We start from the raw sequence: 12,453 nt of genomic DNA, 5'->3' as shown, positions 1-12,453 counted from the left end.
GATCCATAGCTGGCTGACCGGCCGTACTCAGCGAGTGGTCCTCAATGGAACTGCATCTATATGGAGGGAAGTGTGTAGTGGGGTGCCCCAGGGCTCTGTTCTGGGCCCAGTACTCTTCAACATCTTCATCAACGATTTGGATGAAGGGATAGATGGGGAACTCATCAAATTTGCAGATGACACCAAGCTGGCAGGAATAGCCAACACTCCAGAAGACAGGCTTCAGGTACAGAAGGATCTGGACAGACTTGAACACTGGGCACTAACTAACAAAATGAAATTCAATGGTGAAAAAAGCAAGGTTCTACATTTAGGCAAGAAAAACCAAATGCACAAGTACAGCATAGGTGGCACCATGCTCAATAGTAGTAACTGTGAGAGGGACCTCGGAGTCCTAGTAGACAATCACTTAAATATGAGCCAGCAGTGTGCTGCAGCTGCCAAAAAGGCCAACACAGTGCTAGGCTGCATTAACAGAGGGATAGAATCAAGATCACGTGAAGTATTAATACCACTCTTCAATGCCTTGGTAAGGCCACACTTGGAATACTGCATCCAGTTTTGGTCACCACGATGTAAAAAAGATGTTGAGACTCTAGAAAGAGTACAGAGAAGAGCAACAAAGATGATTAGGGGACTGGAGGCTAAAACATATAAGGAACGGTTGCGAGAATTGGGTATGTCTAGTTTAACGAAGAGAAGGACAAGGGGGGACATGATAGCAGTATTCCAATATCTCAGGGGCTGCCATAAAGAAGAGGGAATTAAGCTATTTTCCAAAGCACCTGAAGGCAGGACAAGAAGCAACGGGTGGAAACTAATCAAGGAGAGAAGCAACCTAGAACTAAGGAGAAACTTCCTGACAGTGAGAACAATTAATCAGTGGAACAGCTTGCCTCCAGAAGCAGTAAATGCTCCAACACTGGAAGTTTTTAAGAAGAGACTGGACAGCCATTTGTCCGAAATGGTGTAGGGTTTCCTGCCCGAGCAGGGGGTTGGACTAGATGACCTCCAAGGTCCCTTCCAACTTTACTACTACTATTATTACTATTATTATTACTATTATTATTATGGGGTCACGGCATTAGAAAGGTTGAGAATCACTGCTTTAAAGCAAACAATGCCTTGAAGTTCTTTCGAAGAGTTTCATCTGTTGGAACCATGATACAGGCTTCACAAACATTTCAACAACTCATATAGGCACCTTATAAGTAAACCATCTCCCTTATTTATCATTTCCCAAATACACAGCACATTTGCAGTCTTATAATTTCTCAATAGTCTCATAGTGTTCAGGTACTTTATTTTCTTTTTCTCAATTATAAAGAATTTCTGACTTCAAATCCACTCTTCAGAGATACCGCAACCATCCCAATATATCTCTAAAATGTTCCATCCAGCATTCCTCTCTTTTCAGTTTCATCTCAAATCACTTGTCACTTTTATTTTTAATGTCATATATTCTGTTGGAGAATTCTTCTTTAATCCTCTTCACCTATTTCTGGCGCAACCTTTTTTCCCTCAAAATGACCCTGCACTTTGTTATTTTTCTATTTGTTTACTCACTTTGCAAGCCTCTTCTCTACATACATATTATATAATATTGTTTCTTTTCCTCTTTCTCATTTTAAACTATCATTCTGCTATAGGCATTTTCTTCATCCACAGCTCTTTTCACTTTTACAATTCCACCAAGTATAATTTTTCATATTACCCATCATGTAACTCCACACACTTCTATGGCACAGTGTAGTAGAATTATTTTCATTCTGTGCCAAGCTGCTTTCACAACCTCTTATATTCACTTTTATCCACAATTTCTTATATCCACTTTCCATTGATCCTGTTGGGATCCTGTAGTGCATTGGCTAATTTCTTAAAAATCATCATTCATATTTTTTCTTCTGGTTATTAAACTCTTATTCTAGCTCATTCTGCTTCTTTTTTCCTTTCCTGTTTATTTCACAAATTCCTCTCCTGGGTCTTTGAATTATCCAGTCACTGTATCCATGCTCAACTCATTCATGTCACCTACCAGAAAATATCTTCCTGTTTCCCCCCACCCTAATAGTATTCATTAAGAATGTGGCATAATTGCTAAAAAAAACTCTTTTGGTTCTTCATTATCATCATTCACCGGAAGGTAACATGCAAGTATTTTCAATCTATGGATTCTTATTTTCATGCAAACTCACAACAACCTAAGTACTTTCTGACATACCTTTTAATTCATTCACAATTAAACATACCTTCATTTTCCTATGGGTGTTAGTTAATTTATTCCTTTCCACAAAATCAAACTATTTTCATTCCATCCTGTTATTCCTTACCTTTCTCTTAGTTTTACATATATTCCTCAAATTATGAGTGTAACTGAGCCTGAAATTATAGTCATAAGTCTTTATGGTCATACATTGATGCCAGATTTTTCAGCATTTCTTGTGGTGATCTTTAAATTAATGCCACAGCTAAGTGAATGGTGGAGTTATTAAGGGAATGCTATGGCCATTAAGCAAATCCATTTTAATCAAGGGATGTTTTTTTATCAGAAAATGGAAGTAAAGGATAGAAATTGGCAAAAAAGAAAAAAAAATGTGGTCATGTCACCTCAAGTTACTGCAAATGACTGTAAAGGTGAGCTGGTTGCCAAGCTCTGAAAAGCTACCAGGTGACCAGGGGAGGTGCAGCCGTTGTAACTTCAAAATCAGGTCATAAGTAGCTTTGGGGGCACTTGTTATAACTTTGGTTGCTCAGCAACCAGTTATAAGTTGAGAATAACCTGTACAGATACGTAACTGCTTTTGTTTGTTTGTTTGTTTCCATTTGTCAAGTCATACTCTTTATCATGTATTCCTCTTTCATTTCAAGTTGCAATCTTCCATTTGTTCATCCTCCTCACTCAAATAACAGAGTAGTTTTTCAGACAGAAAATGATCTATCACCGGTATTTTGCATCAAATATCTGAACAATATTGCTATATAATCAAATATAATTACAGTCATTAGTATGTATCAGGAAGAACAATAAACATTAAACAATATTTAATTGAAATCCTCTTCTATTTTTCTATGACATAAGTGGTGCTGAGGACTATGACTCATGTTCTTGTCATCTTTCAGAAGACTGCAATTTGCTTCATGTGAAATAACTCAGAAACTGCAGCTGGTAGAGTGTGTCTATCTGCCTGCTTGCTGAGCTGAGTTCATCCTGCAAGTCAGTAGCTTTCTGGACCAGTATAGATGGGGCACTCATTTCATTCAATCAATCAGAATAGAGCTGGCAGGGACCTTGGAGTATTCTAGTCCAGCCCCCTGCTCAAGCAGGAGATCCTATACAATTTGAGGCAAGTAGCTGTCCAATCTCTTCTTAAAAATCTCCAGTGATGAAGCATCCATAACTTTTGAAGGCAAGCTGTTCCAGTGGTTAATTGTTCTCACTGTTAGGAAGTTTCTCCTTAATTCCAGGTTGCTTCTCTCCTTCATTAGTTTCCATCCATTATTTCTTTTCTTGCCTTCTGGTGCTTTGGAAAATAAGTTGACCCCTCTTCTTTGTGACAGCCCCTCAAATACTGGAATACTGCTATCATGTCACCCCAGTCCTTCTTTTTTCTAGACTAGCCAGTTCTTGCTTTCCAGATCTTCATTCATCATTCATTCTAGACTTTCTTCTCCAAGTACAGTCTGCTCATCTTGCACAGCCTAACAGAGAGAATGTATTAGGTGCCCACCTTGAAGGAAATTGGAGGATTGGGACTTAGAGAACTCTGTTACTGTTTCAAAAGTAGTCGCCTTCTTTTGGAGCATGAATTCAAGAAACATGTTTCCTCCCCAAGGGCATCCAAGCAGAAAGGTCTTTGTAAGTTTAGCAATAGATTTTTATGAACAGTATTAGTCATTGTATTTATTACTCTCCTTTAATTTCATTTTCACATGCTGTAATTTTCTGTACCATAAGCCAAATGGAGCCATGAGGGGTAGATTTCATAAGATACAAATATAGCAATAGCAACAGCATTTAGGCTTATATACCACACCATAGCACTTTACAGCACTCTCTGGGCAATAATGTAAACATTATTTGCATGTTGCCCCCAACAATCTGGACCCTCATTTTACCGACCTCGGAATGATGGAAGGCTGAGTTAACCTTGAGCCCCATCAGGATCAAACTCCAGGCTGTGGGCAGAGTTTGTCTGCAATACTGCATTCTAACCACTGCGCCACCAAGGCTCCTAATATGGCTAAATAAATAAAAAATTAGGTGAAGTGAGAGAAGAAGCTACACTTTTAGCTACAGAGGAGGAAAGTGGTTGCTCGCTTTACATCTTCTCAGTGTTTGCTGTTATGAATCTCTTTCCATGCTGTGTGGAACCTTAGGCCTATTTGTGGCATTAGATTTGTGGAGGTCCTCCCAAGTCACAAAAAAATTCCATTCTTTTTGTCTAACTAAACTTGCAACAGTAGTAGCTTAAAAAGTGAATTCCACAATAGTTAAACAATAATTTAACCAGTTTTAAAAACATGCTCATTGAAAAGTCCACACATCCAAAACACTAGAAAACAGAAACAAGCTTTTCATTCTGGCTATATCTATATCTATACAATAGATAGCAGCTTATGTGCATGATTTCCCAAAGGATTTTGGGGAATAGTTTTCATCTACACTTGAGAACTATAGAAGTCTCATGGAGATGAAACCGTATCTAAACCAACTTGTCTATGGCCCATAAATGACCCTGAAATTGAGACTCACCTTTACTTTTGGTCCTCCTCCCCTTAGTTTTGTCCAATGAAGTACCCTTGAGAAGCTTTCTTCTGGGCATTTTTGGTGCCTCTTCACTTTCAGACTTCCCCTCTTCCTGCCACTCTTCCTCCTCCTCCTCTTCATCTTCATCGTCAGAATCCTCTAAAAGTTTGAATAAGTAGAGGTCAATAGATAGAAAATAAAAAGGCAAAGATTTCTAAGCAATTAAAAGGGGGGAAAACAGAAGAAAAGTATTGCATACAGATAGATTCTGTTAGTAGTGGAGCTAACAATATTCCTGTTCTGTTTGGCAGTAGCTATTGTTATAGTGGTGAAGAATTTGTTCATAGATTACTGCAATTTCACAATTATATTTATCTCATTTGTTGCCTCTAGACGAGATGGGCAGCACATAAATCAATCAATCAAACAAACAAATAAATAAATAAATTTTGCATGATACTTTCACTCCATGTGTGCTATTGGATAGATTAGGGGCAGAGAGGTCCATTAGGTGTGCTCAAAAAACAGGATGGTGACCACAATTTTGTGATCAATGCTCAGCCTGTTTTTTTTTTTATGTTCTTTACCTGTAACACATTTTATATGTGATTACATTGTTTTGGCTGCCATTTTGATTTTTTTGACCATACCACACAGGTGCCCATGATTGGGGAAATGCTATACTTTCAGGATTTGTTAGTTTCATCAGGTTGGTGATTAAATTAATATTTTTAAATTTTCAAAAATTCAAGCATGATATTGGAAAAGCAGTTTCCACATTTGTGATGAGTTTTTTCCCCCCAAAGGATAAATCTGCAGGCAGAAAAAAAAAATGCCTGTATATCAATGTTTTTCAAGCTTGCCTGTGCAACAGTGTTTTTCAGACTTGACAACTTGAAAATGTGTGGGCTTCAATTCCCAGAGTGATGTCCACTCCCACTGATGCCCCATTCTCCATGCTCCATCTCCTTGCTGGTTGTAGAATTCTGGGAGTTGAAGTCCATACATCTTAAACTTGCCCAGGTTAAGAAACACTGTTCTACAGAAATGTCCTTACTTGTAACATAGGAGGCAGGAGCTGGTGGTACCTTACCATGTTTCTTTTTTGGTGTCTTGCTCACGCTGGAATGAGAAGAAGAGGTTTCCTTCTCTTTTCTGGGCTCCTTAATTAATCTGGCATACGTGATTTTCTCATCCTGTTCTTGTGGCTTCTCCTTTTTAGTTTTTTTTATGTTTCTGACAACAGCTTAGGAAGAGATACTAGAGTCAAGACAGGTATTTGAGAAATGAAGGATGGGGTATAGTGCAGGTATAATATAGACAATGGGATGGCTCTTGAAAAGCAGCAGATACCTTGACTTTTGGGATCAAATTGGGTTGTCCTATGTTTCTCTTGAACTGTGTTGATTATTGAGACAAAAAGATGGTGATATCCCCATTGCTACAGGATACTTTGGATGTGCCCTGGCTAATGTGTGTCTGAATGAATTTGATTACAATATGGTATCTGTAGCATTAGGAGCTGATCACATGATGGGAAAACAACATTTTCTAACAGGTTCAGTAGAGATTCTCATAAAATTAGGGCATCCAAAGTACCACACTAGCCATGGAAGGCCATTTCAGTCAAGATTTACCCATTGAAAATACTTTTCTGTAAGTACTCCTTCCTCTTTTGGGCAGCAACTACCTCTGGTCTTAGCATTTTACCAGTAAAACTAGAAACATCTCTTCTGGAGACAGTGTAAAATCATGGATTGGGGGGGGGGGAGGTAGTTTACTCTTACTCTTTAAATGACCTCTTCCTCACTCTACAGGGATTCAAATAGAAGCTAATTCTGACATGTGGATTTTCTTTTCTGCTATTGTCCCATTTTGTTTTCTTTTAGATGAGACAGTGGCAGATAGTTGGTTGAAAGTCCCATTTTTTTCACCTACAAAATTTAAACAATCTTTCTCCCAAATACTGAGCTTCTTTAACTATTAAACTGGTTTGATTTCTCTTCAGTGTTCCATTTTATATTATGACATAATAAGAATGAAATAATTTAAACAACCAACAAGTGTATTTGTAAAATTGCTATCATGTCTATACCACAGATAGTATGATTGCACAAAACTGTATCAAAGCTCTTGTTCTGGCTATTTTTGCTTCTTTTTCCTTTATATACTAAACTTATATGCGGATCTTTTTTTCCAGCAGATACAGTCAGGTGTTTATTGCTCTTCACAACAAACATATTTGTTAGCTCATTAAATGAAATACTTTATAGAGAATCAACATGGTATAGTGGCTATATCTTTGGACTAGAACCTAAGAGACAAAGGTTCAAGTCCACCCTCAGCCACAGAGCAGTCATTATGGTGAGGAAGGAATATGATACATGTTTACCTTGAGGTACCATATAAATCTAGCATGCATAGGAAATAAATATTAATTAGTAAACTTAAAACATTAAAATATCAGCAATCCTACTTTCATCTACCAAGTGCTTTGATAGAAGGAGATATTTTTGTCTATGTACTAAAATTTCATATATTTTTTTAGAAACCCAGGAGAAAGAAAAAGATGGCAGTTATACCCCTGAGTGTGGTTTAGCCATCTTTTCAAGGGGACACGGTGTCTCATGTAGTTAGGACACGGAGTCTGAAGATCATTGAGAGGTCAACAGCTCAGTAGTTCAAAACCCAAAAGTGCGAGCCATGTGACACAATGAGATCCCATCAGTTTGACCGAGCTCCTTCCAACTTAGCAGTTCAAAAGCATGCAAATGCAAGTAGATAAATAGGTACCACTTTGATGGGAAAATAATTTAGGCATGAAAGAGGTTCCCTCAGGTGTGCCTTGGGCAATGGTGATGTCACCAGCTAATCCTTTCAACTCGGAAGTGCCTTGGTAGGTGTTTCTGACAGAAATGTAATTGTAGTAGTTCCCATCACCCTTCCCCACATGCTTCTTGCCAGTGTGATGACCTGAAAGGTCAGTGATTCTATGGCCGTCTGCTATCAAAATGAAGATAACAGGATTGAGCTCCTCTTCATGAACCAATATCTATATTTCTGGTATGACAATACACTTTTGCTCCTTCCCTTACTATTAGCTGAAGCGTTATTGGTTTCTTCTGCAGAGCTTAATTTTTCCTGCTTTTTCACTCTGGATTTTTTAGGCTTTGCCTCCAATGTAGTGTTTTTCAATTTCTTTCTCAGCTTCTGCTCCAGTAGATGGGCAACTGCAGGTAGAAACAGATTGCAAAAAGTGATGGAAATGCAGTATCTTAATGATAAAATGGTCTCTACATTGAATTATGTAATTTTACAACATGATAACTATGCTACATAAAGAATACCATCAGTGCCCTCCTACAAAACAAGTATTTCTTTTTAAGAAACTTCTGCCCCCAATTATGTAGTACTGACCACAGGAAAGAAGTTCTGATGGCAGCTATGGGCATTTATTGGAAAAATTTTTTTAAATTGCTTAATAATACTCAAAGAGAAGATACAGCCTTTTACAGTATTACCATATGTGGGATGGACCTCTGTAATTTGCTATGGATCTTGAAAGTTCTTCTGGAATCTCTGCATCAAAGCATCTGATAGAGAGTATAGAGGAATACTAAGAAATAGTATTCAAAGTAAAGGTTCAAAACACCAGAGTCTGGGGTAGTGTGGGGACAAAGGACTACATAGAGAACGGCAGGGGATAAGGGCAGCAAACTGATCATTGACACCAGAGCTGACCCTTGGTACATTAGAATCCACAAAAACAGTTCCTTCCTTCCTTCCTTCCTTCCTTCCTTCCTTCCTTCCTTCCTTCCTTCCTTCCTTCCTTCCTTTCCTTTCCTTTCCTTCCTTCCTTCCTTCCTTCCTTCTTTCCTTCCTTCCTTCCTTCCTTCCTTCCTTCCTTCCTTCCTTCCTTCCTTCCTTCCACCAGAAATTAAAAATCTGAAAAGATTCTATAAATCTTGCCCTGTAGTGACAGTTTTCCTCCTGTTACTTATGTGTTTCCAACTTTTCTGCCTTCGATGTATTGATCTAGTCTTTATTGTTAAAAAAATACATGAATATATTTATGTTGGTCACAAAAAGCAAAATGAATGTTAAATTTATCCTGAGAACAGAATTTATAGATTGCTGGCTTACAGTATTTGAACTGTAGTTTTGGACGTATACTTATGAGAACATGTACAGTGGCAAGTGCTGGATGCTTCTGTGTTTGTTAATGTGTGTCCATTTGTGTCACACAAATGCAACTCATACGGGCTGCCTGAAAAAAGGAGGGAGATGTGGGGGATGGCTCTGAATCAAAACCTAAGAACAAACCGCTCTCTTATGATTGCATAGTGTGAAAAGATACTATAAGTCAGGCCTACTTACAAGTGAACAATACCAGGAGAAGAAGTAAACGAGTAATTTCAGAGAGGTTTGCAGTCATGGGCATATTACAAAATAAACAAAGCAGCCAATACATAAAACCAATCTACTGTTGCCAACCCCACAAGTTAAAAGTTCAGGGTTGATGCCTCTAAAATTATGAGTTGGTGAAAAAGATTTTTTTAAAAATATAGTTACTAGTTTTTCAAAACATATGAAGTAAGCCATAATTACATTATCATGATTTTCTTCCTAACCAACAGGGTTAGAAATTTAAAGAAGAAAAGAAAAGAGGAAGGAGAGGGGAATGGGAAGCAAAAGTAAATAAAAATAAGAAGGAAGATGATTAAAGCAATGATAATCATAATTACTTTCAACTCAAGTTAAAGTTTTTAAAATTTAAATGATCAAATAAGCTGTTATGACCCCAAATGATATTGGGCTTCATTCATCTCCAATTAAAAAGATAAAAGAAAACGTGATGAAAGTAGGGCTCTGACTATCTGCGGCCATTAAATCAGTTAAGGTTTTGGGTATCCCTTTGCTGCCATCTAGTGGTCATCCAGATTTTCAGTAGCCGAACTACATCTTGTGAACCCATCCTATTATGAACAGTGATGAACAGGACAGAGGCAACACCCATCTTGCATGAGCCTTCAATTATATTGTGCTGCACAATGATTAGCCCTACTTTGGTGGCTAATGAAACCTATGGAGAAACTAAACTTATTCAGTTTCATAGTAAGTCATAATAAGTAACATAATAAGTTTGGTCTCATTGTATCAGCTGGAATTTTACCATAGTCTAATGAATATGTATCACTGTTTACATATTACATGTATGTAATGATATGGTGCTGTATATAGGAATTTGCCAGGTATTTTTTGGGGAAAATCTTACGATTACATAAATATAAGTAGTCTAGATGCCTGCTTTATATCCCCATTACTTCTGCTAAAAACTGTTACTTTTATTAGGTAGTTTTATCTCACATTTAAACTGCAATACATTAAAATGACTTGTCCCAGATAGGGCAAAAATAGTTCATCAATTATTTGATGGACAACTTTTATTAAGGATTGTTAAATAGCACTAATGAAGACTGAGAAATCTTTGACATGTAGCACTTAGACATATATGGCTTCATAGTGCATAGTGTAAGTAGAATTATGCCTTTTTTTTCATTGTCAACCTTTACTCGGGGAATTTCAGCATTTGATAAACAGTAATAAGGTTTGTAACATTTTTCCAGGCAATTTTATTACAACTGCAAGAAATCTGACTATTTTTTTAGACTGTAGTTCTATGCATCTTCTATGAGATCTGCCTTTGCGTAAACAGGTTTGGAATTGCACTGAAAACCCTCCACCATAGTTTCTAAGGATGTATGTCCAATTCCTGTATTTGGAATCAATATCTGATGTTCTGCGTTTGATATCTGACAGTATTTGACAGTCAGTCTGTATGGAATCCAAGAAATATAATACTTATGTTTTTTTCTTGCATCAATAACTTTAAAAGCACATAGGCATATGAGAAGAAGCTGCAGCAATTCAGAAACATCTGGAGTACCCTTCATCAGAATGACATTAATATCTAAAGAGTGCTAATATGAAAAATGGTAGAAAATCTTAACTTCTTGCTACCATTTTCAACACCATCAAGCTTGCTTGAATTTAACTGGCAGCATTTATGCAAGTTAATCTCATTGTTGGAGTTGTTGATTTAAAAACAAATAAAGACAATAACGCCTAGAAAATTCAACTCCATAACCAAAGTTTCTTCCTTACGAGCATGCCAAGGAGTTTGCATATTTGAATAAGATAGAAATGATCCTTAAAAGAACTTACCAGTCAGAGTTCCAATTGTTAGCAAAGAAAGAAAGAAACAAGAAGTTGTTTATTAAGTTGGTCAAGTAAGGATATCTCTAGCAGGGAGACAGTACATTGCAACTGGGCTTAGATGTTAGAGCAGTGGTTCTCAACCTGTGGGTCGGGACCCCATTTGGGGTCGAACGACCATTTCACGGGGGTCGCCAAACAAGGCTGTCCGCCATTTTTTCCCCCTTTTCTTTGGCCACGTCCCTGGCACCCGGTGATGTATAAGTGGTTGGGGGTCACCACAACATGGGGAACTGTATTATGGGATCGCGGCATTAGAAAGGTTGAGAACCACTGTGTTAGAGAAAACACTATGGCCTCATTTGTTTATGTCATGTCAAGACCAGATGTTATTTCTCTCCAAGTGCAGTGATATTCTTTTCAACAAGCCAATATTTCCCAGCTTTTTGTTGCTCTGTAGCTACACTATTGGAACTGTCAGATATAAGAAGACTTAAGCAGTGAAAGTTATAGATTCCTATTTATTTATGAAATAGTGATGCCCATTTGTTAAAAAAAACCTCATATGAGGAAGCAGAATGTTTTAAATATGACTGCAGAGTCTGTATGAAAGCCAAATTAGACACAATTCCTGAAACATTATTTCTTCTTGAAAATGGCTATGGAAGGACTCCAGATACAACAACCCATTCCTTAGGTCCTTAGGAAAAGAGTGTGCATTTCTTTATGGGACAAGGTTAAAGCAGTTATGTCATCTTTGCCTTCAAATGATGGGGCTAATTAACTTGAGCAGGTATTTGCAAACTATAGAAAAGCAAGACTTTTAGACAAGGACAGGTTTAAAAAGTCCTTGATAAATAAGAAAACCTGCAGGCAATATTGTGTTATGTAGTTACATACCTAATTTGTGTGTCCCCCCCCCCAAGCCATGGTGTGCTCCAACACATAGGTTCTTTTCAAATACAAGGAAGCAGAAAGTATCAACATGCTCATCCACTATTAGATGACCTAATAAAGGGGTGGAGGTAGAAGACACCACTTTCCACCCATGTATCTTTCTTTGTTACACAATGGCAATGGCATAAGGCTGCAGCACATATGATCAGATATGAATACTCTCTCTCTCTCTCTCTCTCTCTCACACACACACACACACACACACAGAGAGAGAGAGAGAGAGAGAGAGAGAGAGAGAGAGAGAGAGAGAGGGAGAGAGAGAGGGAGAGAGGGAGAGAGAGAGAGAGAGAGAGAGAGAGAGAGAGAGAGAGAGAGAGAGAGAGTGAGTTGGATGATCTGAACCAGTGGCTGCATTTATTATCAAAGACTGTTTACTATTACTGGTTGCGAGAATTGGGTATGTCTAGTTTAACGAAGAGAAGGACAAGGGGGGACATGATAGCAGTATTCCAATATCTCAGGGGCTGCCATAAAGAAGAGGGAATTAAGCTATTTTCCAAAGCACCTGAAGGCAGGACAAGAAGCAACGGGTG

General features: G+C 37.9%; 1 protein-coding gene across 2 annotated transcripts in view; it reads right to left on the bottom strand.

The window, feature by feature from the left end:
- The window catches only part of TULP1 (TUB like protein 1), a 39,046-nt gene that overhangs the window by 20,881 nt on the left and 5,712 nt on the right, over positions 1-12,453 (bottom strand). The window contains exons 3-6 of one of the 2 annotated variants that reach the window (XM_039323385.1): positions 10,913-10,967; positions 7,843-7,977; positions 5,841-5,993; positions 4,754-4,906 (exon numbers count right to left, since the gene is read on the bottom strand). In XM_039323385.1, the coding sequence (XP_039179319.1) occupies positions 4,754-4,906; positions 5,841-5,993; positions 7,843-7,977; positions 10,913-10,934 (463 nt within the window). In that variant the 5' untranslated portion in view covers positions 10,935-10,967. The remainder of the gene's footprint in view (positions 1-4,753; positions 4,907-5,840; positions 5,994-7,842; positions 7,978-10,912; positions 10,968-12,453) is intronic. The other variant, XM_039323383.1, reaches the window with a different exon arrangement.

This window comes from Crotalus tigris, unplaced genomic scaffold (genome assembly GCF_016545835.1).
Source record: "Crotalus tigris isolate CLP2741 ecotype Arizona unplaced genomic scaffold, ASM1654583v1 scf7180000024167.7108832, whole genome shotgun sequence".
Lineage (NCBI taxonomy): Eukaryota > Metazoa > Chordata > Lepidosauria > Squamata > Viperidae > Crotalus > Crotalus tigris.
Note: the sequence above shows the minus strand (reverse complement) of the source record. Positions and strands in the feature narration are given on the sequence as shown.